General features: G+C 42.0%; 1 protein-coding gene across 1 annotated transcript in view; it reads left to right on the top strand.

Moving 5' to 3' along the window:
• Window positions 1-27,950, top strand: part of LOC117366433 (glypican-5-like) — a 944,740-nt gene that overhangs the window by 237,117 nt on the left and 679,673 nt on the right. The window contains exon 4 of the mRNA XM_033957771.1: window positions 24,745-24,878. Within this exon, the coding sequence (XP_033813662.1) occupies window positions 24,745-24,878 (134 nt within the window). The remainder of the gene's footprint in view (window positions 1-24,744; window positions 24,879-27,950) is intronic.

Here is a 27,950-nt window from a genome sequence, read left to right as displayed (position 1 = left end):
CCATATGCTTCAAAAATGAGTGCCTAGAAAGGGATACTCTAGTGATATCATATGACAGTATAGACAAATTTACAAGATACAAGTTTATTTAAAAAATTGTTAAATTGCCTACACATAGTTTCTAGGTGGTTTACAATTAAAATTAGCAGGTAAACATGCAGTTAACCCATGGAAACAGGCTACTACATAACTGTGTTAAGGGGTTTTGCAGTAGTTTGTAAGTTTCCACATGTTGAACCGCATCTCTGAATTTTTCTGTCAGGCAGTATGGCATGAGCAGAGTGTGACATGAGCTACTTTAACATGGGACCAGCATTAAAAAATGTGGTTCTGACCCCCTACTGGGTGCCGCACAAAATTTGCAGCTACCATATGGTATATTCCCATAACTACAAATTTTACTGCTTTTTAGTAAAAGGGCCCTTTGATTATGACCACCAATAAGAAAGGTTATAGCATTTTAAATCAAAAATTAATTTTATAGTAACTTTATAAAAAATATTAATTCACCCCCTCTGTTATCAAGCTGCACTGCTGAGCAGCAACGAGCTAAATGCCAAGCTGCCCATGGGATTAGAATGGGTGGCTTGGCATTTAGCTTGCAATGCTCAGCAGTGCGGCTTGGAAAAAAAAAAAAAAGGGGGGGGAGTTTGGTGGCTCTAACCATCTTTTGCTATGTTCCTTATATATTTAAGAAGATTAAATCTAGAGCAGTACTTCAATCAAACTTCACCAGAAAATTTTATTATTAATTTTCTTTGGATACCTCAGAATAATATCAGGCAAATTCACTCAAAGGTACTGCTTTTCAAACAGTTTCTTGTGTTCTATCTGCAATGTACCTCTTAATGTTCCAATATACACTTTTATATAAGCTATATCATCAGTAGTACATCTTAAGAATTCTTGAACTTTCACTTTCATAAGAATATTTACACTCTTGTCATCATTGATCTTATGCTTCCAATAAATTGATGTTAATTGCATTCTCTGGGTTGCTCTTCAATGAAGGCTCTTGACAAAGTAGTCAAAGGCTAGGAAATACTCCAAATGAAAATAAGACTTATCCATGCACTCATTTTCTCAGTGGTCAATTATGGATGCGAAAGCTGGACACTACGGAAACAAGACAGAAAGAAGATCGACTCGTTTGAGCTTTGGTGCTAGAGAAGAATATTATGTGTGCCTTAGACCACCAGAAGAAATAACAAATCAATTTAGGAACAAATCAAATCGGCTATGTCATTTGAATTCCAAATTATGAAGTTACAACTTTCTTATTTTGGTCACACTGTTAGAAGAGAAAAATCATTGGAGAAGGACATTGTGTTTGGGAAGATTGAAGGAACCAGGCAAAGAGAGCGACCTGCAATCAGATGGCTGGACATGTTGAAAACAACCATGGGGATGACATTGGAGACTTTATCAGACTAGCACAAAACCGATCTCTTTTTAGATCTGTAATTCATCAAGTTGCTAGGACTCAAACACGAGTCAATGGCACCTAACTAACTAACTAAATGCATTCTCTTAATTCTCCTTAGATCACTTAATTTATTTTTCATTTAAAATTTACTTATCTGGTTCTGTTTTTGGGTGGGGACACAACTCCAAAATGTTTTGCCTTCTAGCTTTCTCAAGGATGTCCCCTACATACGTGAAGCATCATTAGATGTTTCCTTTTCACTCAAATTTTCTCAAAATTAAAACATACAATAAAAGTTTCTTCATCCATCTGATTGACTTCTTTGATTGGGTGACCAGTCATCTGGATGCCGGTGAGTCCCTTGACGTGATATATTTGGACTTCAGCAAAGCTTTTGATAGCGTCCCACACCGCAGGCTGTTGAACAAACTAAAATCGATGGGATTAGGGGATACATTCACAACATGGGTAAGGGATTGGCTAGATGGTAGGCTTCAAAGGGTGATGGTAAACGGTACCCCCTCCAAAACGTCAGCAGTGATGAGTGGAGTACCTCAGGGCTCTGTCTTAGGGCCGATTCTATTCAATTTATTCATAGGAGATTTGACCCAAGGACTTAGAGGAAAAGTATCACTGTTTGCCGACGATGCCAAACTATGCAACATAGTTGGCAAAAGCAGTGTGCCTGACTTTATGACGCAGGACCTAAGACAGCTTGAACAGTGGTCATCAACTTGGCAGCTGGGCTTCAATGCTAAAAAATGTAAAGTAATGCACCTAGGCAAAAAAAATCCGCACAGAACTTACACACTAAATGGTGAAACCTTGTCCAGGACCATGGTGGAACGTGATTTAGGAGTGATCATTAGCGACGATATGAAGGCTGCCAATCAAGTAGAGAAGGCTTCATCCAAGGCAAGACAAATGATGGGATGTATTCGTAGGGGTTTTGTCAGCAGAAAGCCTGAAGTCATAATGCCACTGTACAGATCCATGGTGAGACCTCATCTCGAGTATTGTGTTCAATTCTGGAGACCACACTACCGAAAAGATGTGTTGAGAATTGAGTCGGTTCAGCGAATGGCTACCAGGATGGTTTTGGGGCTCGGGGAACTCACGTATGAAGAAAGGTTGAGGAAACTGCGGATGTACTCACTGGAGGAGCGAAGAGAGAGAGGGGACATGATTGAGACCTTTAAGTATATTACTGGGCGTATAGAGGTGAAAGATGATATCTTCAGTCTTACAGGGCCCTCGGTAACCAGAGGACACTCGCTGAAAATCAGGGGAGGGAAATTTCAGGGTGATGCTAGGAAGTACTTCTTCACTGAAAGGGTGGTAGATCATTGGAACGAGCTGCCTCAGCGGGTGATTGAAGCCAGCAGCGTGTTAGATTTCAAGAGAAAATGGGATATTCATGTGGGATCTCTAGGAGAGTAAGAATCAGGGAGTGGGTCATTGGTATGGGCAGACTCGATGGGCTATGGCCCTTTTCTGCCGTCAATTTCTATGTTTCTATGTTTCTATCCAGCACTTATCTATTTTGCCACATGTAGTCATCAAGGCACTAACCTGTGTATCAGGATGGCCATGATGTTTTTTTCTTATTTTTATCGCTTCTTCCTCATATATTTAAGACATAAGAACATAAGAGACTGGGACAGATCAAAGTTCCATCAGGCTGAGTATCCTGTTTTCAAAAGTAGCCAATCCAGGTCACAAATACATACCAAGATCCCAAGGAGTAAAACTGATATGCTGCTTATCCTAGGAATAAGCAGTGGATTTCCCCAAGTCCATCTTAATATTGGCTTATGGACTTTTGTTTTAAGAAATTGTCCAAACCTTTTTAAAAAACTCTGTTAGACTAACTGCTTTTACCACATTCTCTGGCAACAAATTCCAGAGTTTAATTACATGTTGAGTGAAGAAATGTTTTCTCTAGTTTGTTTTCAGTCTACTACTTAGTAGCTTCATCGCATGCCCCCTAGTCCTGGTATTTTTGGAAAGGGTAAACAAGTGATTCACATCTACCTATTCCACTCCATTCAACATTTTATAGATCTCTATCATATCTCTCTTAAGTTGTATCTTCTCCAGGCTGAAGTGCCCTAGCCACTTTAGCTTTTCCTCATAGGGAAGAAAGACATCCCATCTCTTTTATCATTTTCATCACCCTTCTCTGTATCTTTTCTAATTCCACTATATCTTTTTCAGATGCAACAACCAGTTATGCACACAGGATTCGAGGTATGGCTGCATCATGGAATGATTCAAGGACATTATAACCTTAACATGTCGTTATGCTGAATTTTCCTGTATTCTAAGACCATTTTTACCACAGAAGTAAAATGGCTGAGTTTTCAGTTTTTCAATTAATGGCTATGAACTAATATTGCCATTAGTGTGCGGTCATTACAAAATTACCCCCTCCCCTTTTACAAACCTGCAAGGAAAAAGCCTCCCAAACCCGTTAAATCCCTATTGGCTTCAGGGCATAGAAACATAGAAACATAGAAAAAGCGGCAGAAAAGGGCTATAGCCCACCAAGTCTGCCCATTCCAAGTATCCCCCCCTTGAATTTACTCCCTTAAAGATCCCACAAGAGTATCCCATTTTTTCTTAAAATCCGTCACGCTGCTGGCCTTTATCACCTGGAGTGGGAGTCTGTTCCAATGATCCACCACTCTTTCGGTGAAGAAGTACTTCCTGGAGTCGCCATGAAACTTCCCTCCCCTGATTTTCAGTGGATGCCCTCTGGTGGTCGAGGGTCCCATGAGCCAGAAGATATCATCTTCTGACTCGATGCGTCCCGTGATGTATTTATACGTTTCAATCATATCTCCCCGTTCTCTTCTTTCCTCGAGTGAGTACAGTCGCAACTTCTTTAGTCTTTCTTCATACGGGAGATCCTTGAGCCCCATGACCATCCTGGTGGCCGTTCGCTGAACCGACTCGATCCTCAGCACGTCCTTTCGGTAGTGTGGTCTCCAAAACTGAACACAGTACTCCAAGTGTGGCCTCACCATGGTTCTGTACAACGGCATCATAACTTCAGGTCTCTTGCTGACAAAACTTCTGCGGATACACCCCAATATTTGTCTTGCCTTGGAGGAAGCCTTCTCCACTTGATTGGCAACTTTCATGTCTTCGCTAATGATCACTCCTAGATCGCGTTCCTCCGTGGTCCTAACCAAGGTCTCACCATTTAGTACATAAGTTCTACGCGGGTTTTTCTTGCCCAAGTGCATTATCTTGCATTTTTTAGCATTGAAGCCTAGCTGCCAAGTATTTGACCATTGTTCCAGCAGCAGTAGGTCATGTGTCATATTATCAGGTAATAAGCTTTTGCCTACTATGTTGCAAAGTTTGGCATCGTCGGCGAACAGTGATACCCTTCCTCTAAGTCCTTGCGTCATATCTCTTATGAATAAGTTGAATAGAATCGGGCCCAGGACCGATCCCTGCGGCACTCCACTGATCACGTCCGACGCTTCAGATGGGGTACCGTTCACCACCACCTTCTGAAGTCTGCCGCTCAGCCAATCCCCAATCCATGTAGTTAGAATGTCTCCTAATCCTATCGATTTTAGCTTGTTCAGTAATCTTCGATGAGGGACGCTATCAAATGCTTTGCTGAAGTCCAAATATACCACGTCCAGTGACTCTCTGGCGTCCAGTTGTCTAGTAACCCAGTCAAAAAAGCTAATCAGGTTAGATTGGCATGATCTACCCTGGGTGAACCCGTGTTGGTGTGGATCACGTAGTTTTTCTTCATCTAGGATTGTGTCAATATGCTGTTTGATTAGTGTTTCTATGAGTTTACACACTATAGACGTGAGACTCACTGGTCTGTAGTTTGCTGTCTCTGTCCAGCCCTTTTTGTGGAGTGGGATTACATTGGCGGTTTTCCAGTCCAAGGGGACCCTTCCTGTGCTTAGGGAAAGGTTGAAAAGAACAGATAATGGTTCTGCCAGGACTTCTCTTAACTCCCTGAGCATTCTGGGGTGTAGGTTATCCGGTCCCATTGCTTTGTTTACTTTGAGTCTTGATAGTTTGTTGTAGACGCTACTGGGCGTAAATTTGAAATCTTGAAACGGGTCTTTCCGGTTATCTCCCGTCTGAAGCTGAGGACCAGCTCCCGGTGCTTCACGAGTGAATACTGAACAGAAGTATTGGTTTAGTAATTCTGCCTTCTCAGAGTCTGATTCTGCAAATTTACCGTCCGATTGCTTCAAGCGTACTATCCCATCTTTGTTTCTTTTCCTGTCACTGATATAGCTGAAGAAAGATTTATCCCCTTTCTTAATTTTCCGTGCTAGCTCTTCCTCCATTCGGAGTTTGGCCTCTCTGACTGCTGTTTTGACAGTTTTGGATCTGTCTAGATAGTCCTCTTTTGCCCCCTCTCTGCAGCAGCCACTAGCACGGCTTTGTAAAAATATGTGTGTGTGGGGTGAGGAGTAGTGGCTCATGGCCAGTAGGGGGTGATGTTTATGGGACTGTAATGGAATGGATATAAGAACATGATGGGTGCAGTATTTTTGTGGAGTTTTTCTACAAAAGTGCCTATTTTTCGTATGATTCTGGGTAATTCTAGTTAGATACAAACATATGTGTTAGTTAAGGCCACGCCCAATAGAAGCGTACGAAAAAGGGTGAATAAAAAATCTAAATATAAATTAAGTCAAGGCCAGAAAAACACACTACAGATTAATATAAGGGAAAGAATGGTGTTCTTTTTGTGTACTTTGCTGTTGGGCCAGATCATGAAGGAATCCAGAGGAATCCATTTTGGGTTCTCTGTCTTTTCAGTCTTTTGGAATCCATTTGTGGTCAGTTTATCCAAGTCTTTGTTCTCAGCATCGTGGTGTTAATTAATACCACATGTGCTTGCTTTAGACTAGTTAGTAACGTGTCCCAAACTGAGATATAACAGGAATTAAATATAGGTTTGAATGAAAATTATTTATGTATGGAAAGCTTGGCCAAGCAAGTGCTGGAGTGTGTGTATGACTGTGTATTTGAACAAAAGAATGGGTTTTGAAAAACATAAGATATATCTTTGCAACCTAAAGAAATCCTAAAGCAACATCTGGAAGTAATTAAGTCAGAGACTCCTGCTCTAACATAGGAAGTGTGAAGCTGTCAGCTTAGGGGGAAACAGTCCCTCCTCCTCTTCCAGGCTAAGGTTTCTCTGTGCAGATCCATAACCTGTCAGCTTTTTTTCCTCTAAGGCTGAGAACTTTTCAGCATCTTTTAACAAATAATTTCTCTTAATATACTCTAGTGAAAATTATGATTTATATTCAGAAACGACTATAAGCAAACAAATGTACTTTTCTGAAACTTTTGTCTTTGTCTAACTTTTAAGACCACCCATGTGAATTGTTATTGGTTGTCAACCTGATGATGTCACTGAGCCAAAAGTATATAATAGCGGGTCATAAGATATTAAGGTGAGTTCGTTATTAGAAGGCCAGCATTTGGCAACTATAACGATCTCCCATTAGCACAACTGTTAATGCAAATTCTTTTGATCTTATAATGGAAAAATAGAAACAATAACTTAATAAATCTTAATTTTTAAAATATTGCGCTGGTGTCATTTTGCATGTTTTATTATTTTTCAAACCGTGAGCTTTCATGAGGGCGTCAAAATTCCTATGCTCGGGGGGGGGGGGGTTAGTTGGGGGGGATTAGTATATGAGCACTTACCAACACCCATTTTGTATGTAGTATTTGCTCATGTGCTAATCAATGATTACACGGTAATGCATCTGCCCTAATTAGCACAAAATTGGTCACTGTCCACCCCAGACATGCCCCTTCTGCAATAAATTAAAATATATTTTTTAGCATATGGTTTTTGCTCATAGATCACACAATTACCACAGGACACCTGAGCATGTCCCACAGAAAGCCATTTAAAATTGCAGTAAGCACAAGTGCTGCTTACTGCAGCTTAGTGAAAGGACTCCTTTGAATTTCTATATTTTAAGAAAGATACTTATGCTGATGGAGATTTGGAATAAAAAATGTTATATTAAAAAATTAGTTGATTAGTCTGACCATGACTTCATCTGTCATAAAAAAAAATAATATATAAGATTTTTGGATTATCCAAAAAACCCAAATGTATTAGTACTACATTTTTAGTAGATTATTTTTCCATTTTTATATTAGATGTAGAGGGTCAATTTGATAAATGCTGATGTATTTTTCCTATTTGTGAACATTTTCAGGTTTGTTAAAACTATTCAATAATTTGGACTGAAGCATAAATTAGTTTACCCTTTCAAGGTGACTTTCATTGTTTTAAATAGAATAAAGATCAATGCTGTGACATTTTAGTGATGCAAAGGTTTGAGTGAGTGAATAAATAATGATTTCATTATCAGTAGACAGTACAATATGCCAATAATTCACAATATGCTAACATTTACAAGAAATTCATATTCTTTTATCTTACCTTATTCATATCCTCTTCTGTTACATTGATTTTTAGCATAGAACTTAGAGTGTGCCTAATTTGGGTTAAAAGTTTCTTGAGCTGTAGTCATCTAAAATAGAGGTGTCCAGGTCAAGGGCTTGCCCCCTCAGTCTGCAATCTTAGCACTTAAATATAAATGCACTTGAGTGAATATAACATTCACATGTGTAAGTATGATGTGTGTACTCAGCAAGATTATAGAATGTGAATGTGCAGGACACATGGGAGGAATCTATAAACAGTGCTTAAAAATCAGCACTGGACAAAATCACTGTAAAGGTGTTCCGAGATGAGCAGTCTTTATAAAGTACCGTATTTCCCCGCATACAGGCCGCCCCAGTGTATAGGCCACAAAAATGCCTATATATGTTTTAAAATTCTTAGATAAGCAGCCCCTTGTTACAAGCTGTGGCTTATCTAAGAGTTTTAAAACCACATGTGGGTGGCCTATACATCCCTCCGCCGGCTGCCTCCTTCCATGTCGCGGCTGCGAGAACTGATGCAGGCATTGAGGAAGCAGCGCGAGGATGGCTGGATGCTGAAAAGATGGCTCCTGCCCTGCACCACAGCCATGACATGGCAGGAGGCAGGAGGCCAGGGAGGGAGCTACATTATTTTAAATGGTACGGGGGGATCTACTAATGGGGCACCTTATCTACGATGTCATTATATAGGCCGCCCCATATAAGGAAGCTGCACCCACTGTTTAGATTGAAAAACCTATATATAGGCCGCGGCCTATATATGGGGAAATACGGTAGTGTTTAGAGCAGATTCTTGTGCCTAAAGTTGAGCGCCAGTATTTATGCAGCTGAAACCTGGCATTTCAGCACATAAATTGTGCTGTTCTATAAAACTGTGTGCAAATTTTTCAATGCTTCTGACCCGCATATTCTCTTCTCCTGGTCATCCTCCCTTTTAAGCTGCACACCGTGGGATTTAGGTACTTAGGGTTTTAGGATAACATGAAAGCAGATGCACATGCAAGTCCAAATATTGATTGTTAAGACCCATTAATCCATATGTGATAGCTTGTTAACTAATTTGGTTGTGTGCATATCTTGGATCTGTGCCTAAATTTAATTGCTGATCTTTCGGCACCATATATAGAATCTGGGGAACAGCGTGTAACTGCAAGGGGACATTCACAGGGGGAAGTGCATGTGGGTCCCATTTTTACACATGTAACATAACATACTGTAAAAAGCACACTCAAATGCAACATTTACATTCTCACATTTATACTTGTCTTTTACATGGCATAAATCAAAGTGCCTAAATATTTGCATGCCAAGCTGACTTACCCTCTATTTTATAATGGATTCTGAGGTCCCAGTTGCCATTATAGAATTCACACTCAGTACTCAGCATCTTGGCACCCAAAATTGGCTCTCAAGTTGTCCTTTGAATATTAGCTAATAAAAAAGTAAACTTTATTGCACAAATTCAAAAAAAAAAAAAAAGAAAAAAACTAAGATATGCCAAAATGGTTAAATTGTCCTGTAAAAAATATTAAAACTAAAAGCAAAACAAAGCATTTGCATGTGTGTATGTATATACTGTATATTCTCTTGTAAGGGCTGTGGTAGAGTTGTGTTATGAGCAATAAAGAAAGTGGGTGTATATGGAGGGTACAGGTTAGATAGAGTTTTCTGTTTTCATACTTTGGGGATTGTTTGTGGGGTAAGGTATATACAGTGCATTCTTGCAATTTACATATTCACAATTTGCACGTTCACAGATATATATATATATGACCTACAAATTGTTTTTCACGCTGCTATTCCAGTCATTCATGGGCATGTGCAGTGGATGGGAAATTCTGAGACTCCTGATGCGTACCCTCCCAGCTGATGTTTTTTTATTTATTCACAATTTGATGTACATCTGCAGTACAATTGACTAGCAGAACTGAATGGTTCACAGGCTAAAATCAATAGGTAGAAAAGAACTCCATCAAAGTAACAGGAAAGGAATAATCAGTCAAATCACAAGAGCATACAACCAAACTCACTTCCCCAAGGCAAGGAGTCTCCCTGTTTCATCATTCTTAGTGTAAACCAGTGTTCTTTTTCATTAGTATTTTGTGTCACATATTTTGCATTTTTCTTTTATAATTTCACATTGCTTACTAACTGTTACTTCTTTATTGTTACCATATTGTGTTTTAGTTATGCATTACTTTCTTAAATTGTGTGTATACAGTACAAAGGAATGACTGGTATTTGAGTGAGTACAAGCACTGTACAATACATAAAAATATATATAATAAATTATTTGTAAGAAATGTTATTTATAGCCTTCTTACAACTAAGCAGCTCACAAAATAAAACATACAGTACATAATAATAAAACAATACAGTGAAGACAAGAGAACATTATACTGTACATGGAGAGGGCAAAGAGTGCTGCATAAATAATCTTAACCTCTTACTGCCTCATTATACTTTTAAGAAAGCTTTTACAAACAGATATGTTTTTAATTTCTTTTTAAACTACTATAAAGAATGATAGTGGCACAGATGTTCAGGTAGACAGAGCATGCCACAATTTGGGACCCAAGACCAAGAATCAACTTTGGAGAGTTACTGCATGCTTAATGTGACCATACGTCCCGTTTAGAACGTGACCGCCCTGTTTTTAGATCGTCTGTCCCGTTGTCCCCACGTACAGCTTCGGGACACAGAAATGTCCCGTTTTCAGAAAGAGCGTCCTGAAGCTGTGCGTGGGGACAATGGGATAAGTGATCTAAAGGCAACGCTTCTCCCAGCTTCACCAACGCAGCAACAGATCTGGTGCGTACAGCAGCGACTGCATAAGCCTTCCACCCGACGTCAGTTCTGACGTTGGAGAGGAAGTTTCAGGCCAGCCAATCGCTGTCTGGCTGGCCCGGAACTTCCTCTCTGACGTCAGAATTGACGTCAAGGTGGTGGGGGTAGGTGGGTAAGGCTTGTGCAGTCGCTGCTGTACACATCTGGCCTGTTGCTGTGTTGGCGGCTTTGGAGGGGGTGGGGGTGTGCAGGGAAAGACAAAGACAGAAAAGGGGGGGGGGCAGGGAGACAGAAAGGATCCACAGGGGGTCTGATCTCATCTCTAGAGCTGCGCAACAAGGGTGATTACAGCAATAATAGTTTTCTGTTCAGCTTCATGCTGCTGCTTTATAGAACAGAGGAAAACATGATGACCAGAAAGATAAGCAGTTCTGTAGTGAGCAAGTGTTTGAGGTGGACAGTGGAGGGTGCATGTGAGGAATGTCAGGAAAGAAAGAAGGGGGGGGCAAGGCGAGAGATAGAAAGACAGAAAGAAAGGGGGGGGGCAGGGAGACAGAAAGAAAGAAAGGATGCATAGTCAGAAGGAAGTGCAACCAGAGACTCATGAAATCACCAGACAACAAAGATAGGAAAAATGATTTTATTTTTAACTTAGTGATCAAAATGTGTCAATTTTGAGAATTTATTTTTCTGCCTATATTTTGCACTATATTTAACGGGATCTGGGGGGGGGGGTCAGGGGTCCAGAGGGAGGGAGAGGATCCAGGGGTCCTGGAGGAGGAGGGGGGAGGAGGATCCAGGATGTGAGTATGTATCCTGTCCCAATTTGTGGAAAAAAATAAATGGTCACATTATGCATGCCGAATATGCCATCGATCCGGCATCGCTACTTTCCTTTCTTCATTTATTCTTAAAGCTCGCCTTGCTGTGTAAAATTGTATAACATTCTTGAAAAAAGATGAAACTTCACAGGCTTAGAATTTTGTACTGAATTCTTGATTGCACAGGCAACTATTGAATCTGCTTTAGCATTGGTGTCATATGTTGGTATAAGCCCAGACCCCCAATTACCTGAACAACAGCATTCTGAATTGTCTGTAGGGCTTTAATTTTAGTCTGAGACAGTCCTAGATAAAGGGCATTACAAAAAAATTCAGCGTTGTTAATGCTAGGCTTTGAATCACTGACCTAAAATCACTAGAAAGAGCATTGATCGTAATTTCATAATCAGGCTCAAGTAATAAAACGAAACATTAATCACCTTATTAATTTGAGACTGAAAGGATAGTGTCTCATCAAACATCACCTCTAAATTCCGTGTTTCAGATCTCGCCTTTAGATTACATATCGATCTTACTGTTAATTCTGAGACAGTCTCTCCATGCCTTTTAATCAGCAGGATGTCTGATTTAGTTGTATTCAACAAAGGTTTGTGCAGTCATCCACCTTTTAACATTTTCCATATAATGAGCTACTTTACTAGTCACATCCTCACCTTGCACAACAGGAACACCCCTCCCCCAGATGTCATCTACATATGTACGTTGACTCACTCCTAATTGATCAAACAATGGTTCCAAATAGAGATTAAACAGTAGAGCAGATAGAGCTGATCCTTGCAGCACTCCAATATGGAGCTGATGTTGAGTTAATACTTGATAATTTATTTTTATGCAAAATAATCTGTTGGTAAAAAATGATCGATGCCAATCAAAAACTGCTCTCTGAAAACCCAAATTTGAAAATATGAGTATATATTAAATAGTGTGTCTTTATATTAAAAAAAAAAAATACAAAAACATGATATGTTTGTCGATTGCTTGATAATGATGTAACCAGAACCTTGCATGAACCTAACACTGTTTGCCCCATAGGAACATTGCTTGCCTTTCCATGTTTTTGCTTTTTTTGTGCTGAACCTAACCCTCATGAATAATGACATTGTACTGTATGTGTATATTTGTGCATATATATGGGGATTTAAGGCTTTGAGCACTGAGATTTCAATTACAAATCACAAGAGAGAGGCAGAAGGCCAGATTCTGTAACTGGCACCAAAAAGATAGGTGCCTATCACATACCAAACAATGGGCTAGATTCACTAACCCCCGATTCCGTGTCCGATCCATTCCCGATTGCATGCAGGCTGACAAATTCACAAAAGGCCTGCATACAAATGGGGACGATCGTTGACAAGCCCCCCACTCATTGGGTCAAAATTCAGAGTCATATTTAAATCCTCCTGCGTTGTCACTACTCTGAATAACTTCATATTGTCTGCAAATTTAATCACCTTACTCATCGTACCAATTTCCAGGTTGTTTATAAATATGTTGAAGAGTATGGGTCCAAGCACCGAACCCTGTGGCACTCCACTTGTGACACTTTTCCAGTCCGAGTATTGTCCATTTATCCCCACTCTCTGTTTCCTATCCGCCAGCCAATTTTTAATCCATGTGAATATTTCACCCTCGATTCCAAGGCTTGCAATTTTTCAAAGTAGTCTTTCATGCGGAACTTTGTCAAACACCTTCACAATGCCAACCGGGTAACCCTTGTCTATCTGCCTGTTTACTCCCATATAAGAACATAAGAATTGCTGCTGCTGGGTCAGACCAGTGGTCCACTGTGCCCAGCATTCCACCCACATGGCAGCCCTCTGGTCAAAGACCAGCCCCCCAACTGAGACCAGCCCCACCTGAGTAAGTTCAGCAGGAACTTGTCCAACTCCGTCCTGAATCCCTGGGGGGCGCCCTCCCCCATGACAGACTCCGGAAGAGGGCCCCAGTTCTCCACAACTCTCTGGGTGAAGAAGAACCTCCCCACGCTTGCACAGAATACACCGCCCCTCAATCTTAGAGAGTACCCTCTCGTTCTCCTCACCCTTGAAGAAGTGCAGCAAGTTTGTCAAGCAAGATCTTCCTTTGCTGAAGCTGTGCTGGCTGGTCCTCATCAGATCATGTCCATCAAGGTGATCAATGATGCAGTCCTTTATCAGCACCTCTACCATCTTTCCTGGTACCAAGGTCAGACTCACCAGTCTCTAGTTTCCCGGATCTCCTTTCAAACCTTTCTTGAAGATTGGCGTAACATTCACCACCTTCCAGTCTTCCAGAATCCTCCCGATTTGATCGACAGATTGGGTATTAGTTGTAGCTGTTCAGCTATAGCCCCTTTCAATTCCTTGATTACCCTTGGATGGATGCCATCCGGTCCAAGGGATTTATCGTTTTTAAGCCTATCAATCTGCCTGCATACCTCTTCTAGACAGACTGTCAACCCTGTCAGTTTCCCATCTTCGTTTCCTGCGTATAGCCTGTCAGCTTCCGGTATGTTGTGTATATCCTCTTCGATAATTACAGACACAAAAAATGTGTTCAGTTTGTCGGCGATGGCTTTGTCCTCCTTTATTCAGTGGTCATCCAACGGCCCTACCGCTTCTTTCGCGGGTCGTTTCCCCTTAATATATCGAAAGAACAGCTTGAAGTTTTTTGCCTACTTGGCTATTTTTTCCTCGTAGTCTCTTTTGGCCCCTCTTACTGCCTTATGGCACCTGCTTTGATGTTGTTTGTGCTTTTTCCAGTTTTCGTCCGTTTTTGACCTTTTACATGCCTTAAACAAAGTCTTCTTGTCTCTGATGGCTTCCTTCACCGCTACAATGAGCCACGCCAGTTTCTTGTTCTTTTTCCTCTTGGAACCTTTGTTGATACGTGGTATGTATAGATTTTGTGCCTTGGTGACTGTGTCCTTAAAAAGGGACCATGCTTGCTCTAGAGCTGTATCTCTTGTCGGTTCCTATAGCAGCTGCTCCATAATGCAGTCCTTGATTTCATCAGGAATTTTATCTCCCTAGCATGCCCTGCTAAACAACCATCGGGATGACGCTGGAGGATCTTTCCGGACTAGCACAAAATTGATTTCTTTTTAGATCCGCAATTCATCAAGTCGCTAGGACTCAAACATGAGTCGATGGCACCTAACAGCCTGCCCTGATGCTATATTTACTGTCAATATTGGGGTAGTTGAAATCATATTATATTCAAATAAGTAGCATAATACAAACCATCAAAAAATAAAGAAAAATTATGCTGGACACTGACATAAGAACATAAGAACATAAGAATTGCCACTGCTGGGTCAGACCAGTGGTCCATCATGCCCAGCAGTCCGCACACGCGGCAGCCCCCAGGTCAAAGACTAGTACCCTAACTGAGACTAGCCCTACCAGCGCACTTCTAGTTAAGCAGGATCCTGTCCAACCCTGTCTTGAATCCCTGGAGGGTGTTTTCCCCCATGACAGATTCTGGAAGAGCGTTCCAGTTTTCCACCACTCTCTGGGTGAAGAAGAACTTCCTTACGTTCGTCCGGAATCTATCCCCTTTCAACTTTAGAGAGTGCCCTCTTATTCTCCCTACCTTGGAGAGGGTGAACAACCTGTCCTTATCTACTAAGTCTATCCCCTTATGTACCTTAAATGTTTCGATCATGTCCCCTCTCAATCTCCTCTGTTCGAGAGAGAAGAGGCCCAGTTTCTCCAATCTTTCATTGAACGGCAGCTCCTCCAACCCCTTAACCATCTTGATTGCTCTTTTCTGGACCCTCTCGAGTAGTACCATGTCCTTCTTCATATACGGCGACCAGTGCTGTACACAGTACTCTAGGTGAGGGCGCACCATGGCTCGGTAAAGCGGCATGATAACCTTCTCCGATCTGTTTGTGATCCCCTTTTTTATCATGCCTAGCATTCTGTTTGACCTTTTTGCCTCCGCTGCACATTGTGCAGACGACTTCATCGACTTGTCGATCAGAACTCCCAGGTCCCTTTCCTGGGAGGTCTCTCCAAGTACTGCCCCGGACATCCTGTATTCATGCCTGAGATTTTTGTTACCAACATCCATCACTTTACACTTATCTACGTTGAACCTCATCTGCCATGTCGATGCCCATCCCTCGATCCTGATTATGTCTCGTTGCAGATCTTCGCAGTCCCCCTGCGTCTTCACTACTCTGAATAACTGTATCATCTGCAAATTTAATCACCTCGCTCGTTGTACCTATGTCCAGGTCGTTTATAAAGATGTTGAAGAGCACGGGTCCAAGCACCGAGCCCTGCGGCACCCCACTGGTGTCGCTCTTCCAGTCCGAGTACTGTCCATTTACCCCCACCCTCTGTTTCCTATCCGCCAGCCAGTTTTCAATCCATATGAGTATTTCACCCTCGATTCCATGGCTCGCAATCTTCCAAAGTAGTCATTCATGTGGAACCTTGTCGAACGCCTTCTGAAAATCCAGATATACAATGTCGACTGGGTCGCCTTTGTCTATCTGCTTGTTTACTCCCTCAAAGAAGTGCAGCAAGTTTGTCAAGCAAGATCGTCCTTTGCTGAAGCCGTGCTGACTGGTCCTCATCAGATTGTGTCCGTCGAGGTGATCAATGATGCAGTCTTTTATAAGCGCCTCTACCATCTTTCCCGGTACCAAAGTCAGACTCACTGGTCTGTAGTTTCCTGGATCTCCCTTCAAACCTTTTTTGAATATCGGCGTAACATTTGCCACCTTCCAGTCTTCTGGAATCTTTCCTGATTTTATTGACAGATTGGCTATTAGTTGAAGCCACTAGCCCTAAGCAAACCAGAGCTCTATACCACTGCAGAAACAGCTTATCCAGGAAATACTAAAAGCACACTGCTGAAAACATACTGCTGTGGAGAAAAGAAGACCTCAGTTACGGCTTCATAGGTCTTTAAAAAACTCCACTTATCAGCTGTACTGCAGCATGAACTTCAAAGGTATGCAAAACAACTGTGGAGAAAAAAAGCCCACAATTAAGGCTACATGAGTCTCTAAAAAACTCATCTTATCAGCTTGTGCTGTACTGCAGCATGAATTTCAAAAGTATGCACAAAGTATGCACAAAAGTATGCACAAACATTTTTGCAGAGCAAAAATGTTCAACATTGTAAAAATTTACAGGGCACAAACTTCCATTTCATAGCATTGTCCCATAACTCACAGTTCTGCAATTATTTGAATATTCTGAAGTTTGAAAGACATTTATGACTACTTTAAAGCACACAAAGTGTAACGTTCATAACACTATCAGTCACAAAAGAGTACTTAGCTGCACTTCCAGATCCAGCGTCGCTCTCAGCAAATACTATCAACCGCTGTACTCCTCAGTGTTAATTTTGCTAGTACTTGATGCCCAACAGGGAATCACCATTTCACTGGTCAAGGCTGTCTTAGGGATCCAAAACAGTTCAACAGTGCTCACTCGCACTACAAAGTACTATGTCTTCAGTACAGCTTCAGAAATGGCCTTAATCATGGGCTTTTTTTCTCCACAGTAGTGGGGTTTATTTTTTTTTTTTTTTGCATACCTTTGAAGTTCATGCTGCAGTACGGCTGATAAGTGGAGTTTTTAAAAAAGACCTATGATGCCTTGGAGGATTGGGGGGAGGGGTGCTGACATCATTGGGGCCTCTCATATTAGGCCATAGGTGTTATAAGGGTCCCCTGACAACTCCTGAGGCCCTGAGCACAGGCTGCCTGTGTCTAGGGCTTAGTGGAGGCCACTGGCTGACACTCACTTCTGGAGGATCTCCTGATGACCCGCCAGACCCTCAGAGAGACACTGCGGTGTGGGGGGGGGGCTCCTCTCATTATACCAAAGAGGTACTTTCTATAATGCCTCCGTCTCCCTCAGGGAGTGATTAGGATTCCTTTTCCCCATCACACCATCTTTCACTCACACAGTCACTCGCTCATGCTCTCTCACTCTCTCGCTCACACATTAGGGGTCACTCTCTCTCTCTATCACAACTTTTCTCACCCTCTGTCTCTCACTGTCTCTCACACTAGCACTCTGACTCTCTAAATAGCTTTTATAAAGCCTCTCCTCTTTCTACCACCACACTCCTAACTACACCCACAAAGAATCATCATTCCATGTGTAGGGCTATATATAGACGTGCAGGACATTGGGAGTGTCCTTTTACTACCACAGTGAAGTTTTGACATCATCAGGGACATTTTAAAGGGACTTTTTACTTTGAATTTCATGCAGGTATATTCAAAACTTTTAGGACGTCCAAGTTAGACATTGTAGGGGGTCTTATAATGGAAACTGTTTTGGACATCTAGCAGAATGGGTTTTATACGCCAATATTGTAAGCATTTATTTACCGTATTTTTTTCTCCATAAGACGCACTTTTTTCCACCCAAAAGTGGGTGGAAATCTCGGTGCATCTTATGGAGTGAAGGTACAATTTTGACACTCCCCCCGAACCCCCACCGCACCATTTTAAAGCACCCTGCCACCATACCTTTTAAAACACCCACCCAACCACCTACCCGCCCGCCGTCGTCGCTACTGCCACCGAGCTGCACCTTTTAAAACAGTTACCTGCCCTCTGCTGCCTCCTCCTCCTCCGTCGTAGTCCTTGTTGCAGTCCCTGATGATCCAGCGTGTACCCCTCCTTGCTAGCGGCGCACAGGTTAGGAGCGCAGATTTCAGCAGTAAGCTTTCCACGCTCCCACTTGCGCCCGCGCTGTTTTCTAAATGGCTTAGTTATTTCTCGCAGGACTCGCGAGAACTGACGAAGCCATTTAGAAAACAGCGCAGGCGCAAGTGGGAGCACAGAAAGCTTGCTGCTGATGTCCGCACTCCTGATCTGTGCGCCGCTAGCAAGGGAGGGATACACGCTGGATCATCAGGGACTGCAACAAGGACTACGACGGAGGAGGAGGAGGAGGCAGCAGAGTTAATCCTTGTTGCATTGTTCTCATACCCTGAGATCACTTCAGGAGTTTAGTCCTGTCTGGTATACATACTGTAATCATTCTATAAACAGCACTCTGTGCATAAAGTTACATGCTATTCTGAGATGTGCACGCAGCTAAATTGGATAAGAAGTCAATTAGCACCTATAATTGGGTGCTATAAATCAATTATTGGTGTTAATTGGCAAGACATTGGATTTATGCACACACCTTATCAGATAATTGTGACCTGGGATTGCCACTGTTGGATACACAATACTGGATTTGATGGACCTTCGTTCTGTCCCAGTATGGCAAATCATATGTTAAAAATGCACGCGCAAATTTTTTATTATGCAACTCAAAAGAGGGGCGTTCACTATAGATGCACACTGTATTACTGATGTAAATCTTTGTGTCGAAAGCTTGGTGCAGAAATCATCCCTAAGTGCTATTCTATAAATGAACATCTCCAAGTGCCATTTACAGAACAGTGCTCCATGCAGATTGTTTTGATCAACAAATTTGGGTGCTATTTATTGAATCTAACCCCATATCTCATCCAGCCCCACACACTGCTTCCTAGTATTTCTGTATCACAATGAGCATAAAATAAACTCAAATATTTCAGTTAAGAGTAATAAATTTGATGCATGGACAAATGGAAATTAAATCAAATCTCTCAATTGATTTGTTTTCTATTAAACCTAGGAAATTGCTTAATATTTCTGAAAGCTTTTAATGGAATTTATTCGGATTGATTCTCTACAGAATGTTCTACTGTGTATGATGATATTTAATTATAAAATTACCGGTAGATTTAACCTTTTACAGTTGTCAATATAAGATCCCAGAATAAATGCCACAATTAGTAAAGTCTGATTTAAAATTATTATTAGTAGCTAGAACTAGCTACTGCTGCAGAGAACTATTTGTTATCCCATTTTCAAAAATATATCTCTGTTAAAAGGCAGGGGTAGAGGGTAATTCTATAATAAAGTACCCCTTTTAATGCCCCAGTGCGATGCAGGATGTGCCAGTTCCATAACAGCACCTTAGCATACCAATTCTAGCATAAACCTAAATTGGTGCATCAAAATTTAGTTGACACTTATGCAAGGGCAAAATACATATTCTATAAGTTGCATGTGTGAGTTGAAGACATTCCTGTATACATCCCTTGCTTTACCCATGTGTGCTGCCCCAGCCCCTTGCAGTTACTCGCTATCCCCTTAATTCTGTTTAGGTCACCAAATATGGGTGCAGATCCCAGATTCATGCATAATTAGTCAATTGGGCACTAACTATCAATAACTGGTGCTAACAAGCACTTTATTGGTATAACTTAGTATTTAAACATCTGTATCATATCTCCCCTCTCCCTCCTTTACTTTAGAGCAGTAGTCTCCAACCTTTTTTATGTAGAGGGTCACATTGTGAATACCAGAAAGCTCTGAGGGCCACCAAAAGATTTCAAGCTTACAAATACTATACATTTTGTAAACCACCTTGACCTGCTTTTTCAGACTGGTTATTAAACATTAAAAACAAATGCTAATATTGATTCTATAACACTTCAAGGATATGCCATATATTCTCATATATAAACTGATCTGAATATAAACCGAGGTAACTCCCCCCCCCCCCAAAAAAAAAGGTTGACTTGAATATAAACTGATGGCTTATATTCAGGTTTTGGTACTAGGGCAGAAGTTATCCCTCCTCCCTTCCTTGTTGTCCTGTCTGCCAGCTCTGTAACAAGACAGCTAGTCTGCTCCCCCTCTCTCCTGGACCCTCCCACCGGACCCACCATGGGCCTCCAGTACTGCCCTGGTGTTCCAGTGGTACAGCTAGACAGACTGCCAGCCCACCCCCCTTCCCGGACCCTCTGTGGGCCTCCATTACTGCCATGGTGGTTCAGTGGTGTAGGGAGCCAGAGCCACCATCAAAACCTCCCTCACGGTGACTTAGCTTGTGCACCAACTAACCAACCTGCCCCTCCACTCCCCTTCCCAGTTCTTCTGCAGGACTGCCACCTAGTTCAGTGGCTGGCATAAATGCTCATACCTAACTGTACATGTTTATATTCTATAACCTGCTTGCATAACTGTCTGATATGCCCCCAACTTGCCCATGCCCCTTCCAGGTTCATACCCCCTTGAAGTTGGGTGCTCTTGCAACTTATAGAATACTAACTAAAGTTAGGGTTGCCAGATTTCCTCTTAGAAAAAAGAGGACGTCTGGCTCTTCCCCATTCTGCCCCCAGCTCCGCCCCATTCCTCCCAGCCCCACCCCCAGGAACCTCCCCGAGTTCAAAGGCCACTTTTGGAAGCCTTTGCGCATGCGTGGACATCAACGCATACACACGTGTATATGATGTCATCACAGTGACAGCCGTGCATGTACAAAGGTTTCCATACTTGACCTCTGAGCTCAGGCTTTCCAAAACCTGGACAACTGGCAGGTTTTGGAAATCCCTCCAGGCGTCCAGACAGTCCTCTAAATAGAGGACATGCCCAGGTTTTCCCAGATGTATGGTAACCCTAACTTAAGCCAGTTATACGTATGACTGCCAATTAGCATCAATGAAGGCCAATTATAGCTTATCGCTTGTTAACACCAGTTATTATCATTATTAAGGTATGCATACAACTGACTTTATTTTATAATTTGCTTTGCTAGTCACAAATTTGGCTGCACAACTTTCTAGTATTAGGGGTAAGTGTAAAAAAAATCTGCCTCAAATTACATTCCAATGATGTGAAATTCAGAATCATTTAATTTGATTAGTTCAGTTATCTGTGATTTGTAAATAAAAGTGGCCTTTCCTGTATTCCACAAAGTTATAAGTGAGCTTTTTATACTATGAGGAAACATATAGTTGTCTGTGTTAGTTAATTTACAACTTACAATCCTATTTGGTTTGGTCATTGGGAAATGCAGATTTATTTTCAATTAATCCAATTTATTGAAAATATGAATAAAACATAACATTTTTCAAAGATGGGGGATATACTGATCCTCTCTGTAACATAATGAAGGCTTGCATCTAGAACAGGGGTTCTCAGCCTAATCCTATAAGATCCACAGTCTCCACTATGAATATGTATGAGATAAATTTGTATGCAATGTCTCCATTATATGCAAATTTATCTCATACATTTTAATAAAGGGTCCTAAAAATCTGTCTGGCTAGGTATGTACTGACAACTGGGTTGAGAACCCCTTTTCTAAGGTAAACCTGCAACAACCTGATCATCAAGGGAAAATGTAAATCCAGCAAAAGTATGAAACAAATAAATGAATTACATATGCTTTCTTAATCTAAGAAGAAAAAAAATATATAAAATGAAATTGAGTGATTAATGGAACAAGGGTTAAAGCTTTACATCCTGCTTGTCTATGCAGATTAAAGATTCAATTTACTTCTTCTTGTGTGTGTCCTTTAGAAATCAACCAAAGGGTTCCAGTTAAAAGGGGTCAGAAATAATCTGACTAGTGGAGACTGTGGATCTTATAGAGCATGGCATGAGCAGTTTGCCAAATACTTAAGATATTGACTGAAAAAGCTTTTATGAGGAAGCCAGGAATCAATGAATTTTAAAGACATGGGAGGAAAAGCTTTTACTGTGGAGGGCTCAGTTCATCTAAAACTTTTTTCTTATATTTTAATGCATGGCTTACTTTTCAGAAGTAACATTAGGGTAGTAAGTTCTAGGTCTCTAAATGTACGAATATTTTCAGCTAGAAACAAGTATCTAAGGTGCCCTTTTATTAAAGTGTGGTAGCTGTGCATTACACACAGTATGACAGCTACCTACGGTGGTGCTCCCCTTTCCTATCCTTGGGAATCCTGACTTGGGAATATTGCTGTAAATCACCAGCAGCCAGTGCTCCTCAAGTAATAAAGGGGTGACATGATCATATTGCCTAGATCAGGGGTAGGGAACTCTGGTCCTCGAGAGCCGTATTCCAGTCGGGGTTTCAGGATTTTCTCAGTGAATATGCATTGAAAGCAGTGCATGCAAATAGATCTCATGCATATTCATTGGGGAAATCCTGAAAACCTGACTGGAATACGGCTCTCGAGGACCGGAGTTCCCTACCCCTGGCCTAGATCCTATGAGAACTTTAACTGATCTCTCAGTAAAAATGTTAGGGTTGTAACTGTTATTCCATGGAGGCTGTGTCCCCCTTGGTTAGCATTGTAACAGCTACTTCTTGCTGTTTTGCCTCCTTCCTGATTGATTTTATTTATAGTGTGAAAGTCCTTTAACTTTTGCTTTAAATGGAAATCTTCTGGGTTTTTTTTGTGTGTTTTAAGGTACTTTGAATTCCATCTTTGCTTTTCTCATATCTGCACTGGGAGGGCATTCCAAACATCCACCACCTATATTCCCCAAAGAAATATTTCCTGATGTTGGGCCTGATATTCAGCTGGTGATGATCAGTGTTTGGCTGACTGCCACTAGTGTTAAGCCTGGAAATTCAGTGTTGGGCCATAAATTATAGGGGCCGTTTTACTAAGCTATGCTAAAATGTGGCCTGTGCTACTTTTAGCCCATGGGCTTCCTTCATGTTGAGGCCACTTTTAATGTGGCTGTAAACTGGCCACATTCCCCACATTTCCTATTACTGCTAATTTCCCAATTCCTGCATGACCATTAATGTGTGAGCCCTTACCTCCACCTATTTACTAGGCAGTAAAGGCTCATGCACTAACCCTGTGTGACCCACTTCCCTCTTTCCCCTCTCTTGCCCTTTCTCCCCATTGTTCCCACATCCCTTAAGTTAACTCAACTTGTACGTCAACTCAACTTGTACTCCACTAATCTTTTGTAAACCGCATAGAAATTAACGGTATTGCGGTATATAAACTGTTATTATTATTATTATTAATCGGTTTATAACATGGTGATATAGCTGCACTAACCAATCAGCGCAGGGCATGTCTGTTCTCCGCTTCTAAACACATCGCCGCACTAAAAAAAATAAAGCCTAGTTTGTAGCATGTGAATAGCATGCACTGATTCCAAAACTAACCTGCATCCCAAAATAGTGAAATTTAACTAATGGTAAGCACATATTAGTGCTTACTGCAGCTTAGTAAAAGGGCCTCATAGTGTTTTGTAATCTAAGTTCATATTGGTGCATTCCATCCATGTTCCACCCAAACTCCATTCCTGAGCATGCCCACTGGCAAAATATGCACCATCATATCATGTTTCATATTTTACACCTAGTTGTATCCACATAGAAATGATTAAGGGGCTCTTTTACTAAGTTGCATTCCTAATACAGGAAAAATGGCCTAATGCAGGATGTGCTAAAGAGTTCTGTGTTACTTTTGCCCTAGGATCCTGTAGGTTGGCAGGGGAGGGGCAGGCCCGCCTCATTTGGATGGAGGCGGGCCTGCTGCCCGGACGTGCGAGTTGCTGTCCGGTCCAATTTGGAAAGTAATACTAAGGGGGGGTTCCGGGGTGGAGGGGGGTTCATTGGGGGGGTCCGGCAGGAGGGGTTGGGCACCCTCCTGCCGGCGATCTTAGGGGGAGTCGTTGGGGGGGCCAGCAGGAGGGTTTGGGCACTCTAATGCCGGCGATCTTAGGGGGGGGGCCATTGGTGGGGTCCGGGGAGGGGAGTTGGGCATGTTAAACCCGATTCTGTAACCGGCGTCTGCAACATGGACGTCGGTTACAGAATCGGGTTAACTTTGGGCAGGTGTAGGCCCGATTCTGTATAAGATGCCCATACTGGCGTCCTATACAGAATCTGAGCCGCCTCCGTCCAAATGAGGCAGGCCCACCCCTCCCCTGCCCAATCCACAGGATCCTAGGGCCTGATTGGTCCAGGCGCCTAAGGCTCCTCCCGCCTATACAGAATCCGGGCCTAAGTGCTCCAGCATTAATATTTTTTTTAATGGTTAAACATTTATGCTAATATGAGTGCATAGCCAGAAATGCATGAAATAGATAAAATCCCTTTTTAACAGCTGCACTTGAAATGGGCTTATCACATGGGAAAGGCGCTCTTAAGGATGTGCTATGCCCATTTATTTATTTATGTTAATATTTATACACTGCATATAGCCTAAGCAGTTTACATTCAGGTACTCAAGTATTTCTCCCTAGCACAGCTTAGCAAAGTGCCCTTAAAATACCACAAAATAATTATGTACTTTACCATTTTAAGTAAACACCCTATTATGGGTAATGAGAATTACCCTGAAAAAGTCTCATTTGTTTTTATTCCAATACAGCAACGGTGCTAACAGTGTTTTTTATTGTGTGTCTTATAGGCAGATAAGGTATGTGGACAACTGGATAAGATGGTAATAAAGTCCTCTCAAGACTCTGTGATGCAAACTGGGGGAGCTTCTGAAAATTATCCCCTCGCTGAATCACGTACTACAACTCTGAACTCTAAAAGAAGGTACAATAACCTCACACATTAACTGAAAATTATGTTATGTTGTTTAGAATCTATTTACAGTACATGCAGCAGTTCTCCAGGAGACTCATAAATTTTTTGCTCTAACTTAGCCTGACTTCTTTTGCATCAGTTAATCTGCTATATTGCTGTCATAGAAGACTCCTAAAAGAAGAATAAAATACAATTCATCTATAGCAATATCAAATTTATTCATAGGTTGTGTATGGAAAAAAATTGCTTTGATTTTTGGCTAATCTACAGGCATTCATTTTAGAAAGCAGGGCATGTAAACAATGTTTAATACATGTAAATCAACTTTATATGCATTAATTCAAATGTATTATACACATAAATTTGATTCAGTGTACATTCTGTATGCGCATAAAATTTTCCTAAATGAAACTGGAAACTGCATACACATCCCTATTAATTTGTCACATTGCCATAAGGTTGCAATTTTTAACCCCAATCCGTGGGACATATCAGACAGTCAGGCTTTCAAGATATCCATGAGGGGTATGTATGAAATAGATTTGAATACAGTACATGCAGATTTCCCTCATCTATACTTCTTGTGGATATCCTGAAAACTGACTGGTTTGGTGTGACCTGACTGCATTGAGAACCCTAGCATTAAAAAACTGAAAGCCAAAAATTATAAGAACTGGAAAGTCATTTTATAATGGCAAATAAAATAATTGGAGAAAAAAGTTCTATATATCTGTTACTTGCTGGCTTTGAGCCCTGAGATTTATTATATTTGGATTTTACATATTCAGAGAAATAAATATATTCTATACTTTAGAGTTCTATTTCATTCAGAATTGTCTTGGAAGGTCAAAATCTATTTTTCTTGTATTACCACTAAACATATAAGACTAGCTATCTACCATGTTTAATTTGTGGTGGGAGAAAGTTGAACATGTCACTCTTCTGTTAAGTCAATTATATTGGCTTCCAGTTAAAGCTCATATAACATTCAAAGTGTGGTACTGATTTTCTAAGCCATTCATCGGGGAGTTCCATGGTATTTGTTAAATGTCTTGACAGTGTATCAACCATGTTGATCTTTGAGATCAGAGATGGCTATATGCTTATCTGTTGATGAACTTCAAAAAGTGGAATATGCTTGTACTAGGAACAGTGGCGTAGTAAGGGGGGTCGGCAAGGGCGATCCACGCCGAGCGCGGTCTTCCTAAGGGCATGGCACCCTCCTCCTCTCTGTCCTCCCTCCTCTCCTTGCTGCACACATGCTCCCCTTGCCTTTCCCCATACCTTTTTTATTTCCCCTGCGTGAGGTTGCTGCCCGCGTCAACATCAGCGCTCTCTCTAATGTCACTTCTGCGACCCGCACTTAGGAGGTGATGTCAAAAGGTGAGCCAACACCGAAGTGGGCATGCTTCTCATGCCAGAGAAGTTAAAAAGGTTTGGGGAAAGGGAAGTGGGTATGCGTGTGGTGGGGGGGGACCGGGGGAGGGTGCCGCTCACTCTTACTAAGCTACTGACTAGGAAAAGTGCTATTTCGGTTGCAGGGGTGTCATTTTGGAATAATTTGGTTGGACAGTTGAGAGTGATCAATGATATGCACACATTTATGAAGCTTTTAAAGACCTTTCTTTTTGTGGAAGCACTTTTCTGAGATATTAAAAGGGTCTATAGTGAGAGGTTGTATGTTTTACTGTCATTTGATATTGTATTGTTGTTGTTGTTTAATATTAAATTGTATATGGATTTTTGGTATCTGCTTAGGTTTAGGCGGGCTATCAGCTTTTTAAATAAATGAATAAAATAAATAAATAAATAAATAATTATCTGAAAGATTAGTTTGGTAGTACAGCTGTTTAAAATAAGGGGCTCATTATAAAAAAAGATAGTTGTCCAAAAGACGGCATAAAATGGCACTTGGATGTCTTACTAGTCAAAACATCCAAGTGGCCATTTTTGAAACTGAATTTCTAAACATTTGCTCCTGTGTGTCTAAATCTTAAGGGGGTGTGCTAGAGGCGTGTTTTGGTGGGGTTAGAGCGGGCTTAGGATTTTTATTTTCTGCAGAGATAATCAAACGTTTGACAAAACATCCAGGGCACCATTTAGACATTTGGGGCCTGATTCTCTAAAAGTGCGTCCCGATTTTAGGCAGCTGTAGGCGTCCTACAGCTGTCTAATCAGCCAATCGGGATGCACGTTTTTTAAAAAAAATGCTCCCCAGGCAGGCCGCCTATATTGAAGGCGAGGCCCGCAAGACACCTAGGCCCTGATTCTGAATAGGACGCCCGGGAGAGGCGTCCTATTCAGAATCGGCCTAAACTAAACCCCGATTCTGTAACCGGCGTCCATGTTACAGATGCGGGTTAGAGAAACGGGTTAGATTAGACACGGCCCGCTACACTTATCGCAAGGGATCTCTCTGCTGCTATAAGTATAGCGGGCCGCGGCCCCCTGAACCGGAGGGTGCCCAAACCCTCTGCCCGAAGATGCACCCCCCCGACACTACCGACCGCCCCCCCGACATTACCGATCTCCCCCCCCGACAATATCGATAGCTGGCAGGAGGGTGCCCAATCCCTCCTGCCCGAAGACGCACCCCCCCCCGGCGCTAACAACCCCCAAACCTCCACTCCACCAAACCTGTTCTTAGATGGGTCTTGCACGTCTTGAGCCGGCAGACACGCCTCGACGAAATGAAGCGGGCCCGCCCCTTCCCGGCCCATCCCGCCGAAGCCAATCAGGCCTTAGATTAAGTGGGGATGGGCGGACCTGCTATGCCTAAGGCCTGATTGGTCCAGGCTTCTAGAGCCTGGGTCAATCAGGCCTTAGCCTTCGGCGGGATGGGCCGGGAAGGGGCGGGCCCGCTTCATTTCGACAAGGCGTGCCTGCCGGCTCAAGACGTGCAAGACCCATCTAAGAACAGGTTTGGTGGAGTGGAGGTTTGGGGGTTGTTAGCGCCGGGGGGGGGTGCGTCTTCGGGCAGGAGGGATTGGGCACCCTCCTGCCAGCTATCGATATTGTCGGGGGGGATTGGTAATGTCGGGGGGGCGGTCGTTAGTGTCGGGGGGGCGGTTGGTAGTGTCA

This window comes from Geotrypetes seraphini, chromosome 9, assembly GCF_902459505.1.
Source record: "Geotrypetes seraphini chromosome 9, aGeoSer1.1, whole genome shotgun sequence".
NCBI classification, from domain to species: domain Eukaryota; kingdom Metazoa; phylum Chordata; class Amphibia; order Gymnophiona; family Dermophiidae; genus Geotrypetes; species Geotrypetes seraphini.
The sequence above is the reverse complement of the archived record's forward strand: the minus strand, read 5'-3'. Positions and strand labels throughout refer to the sequence as shown.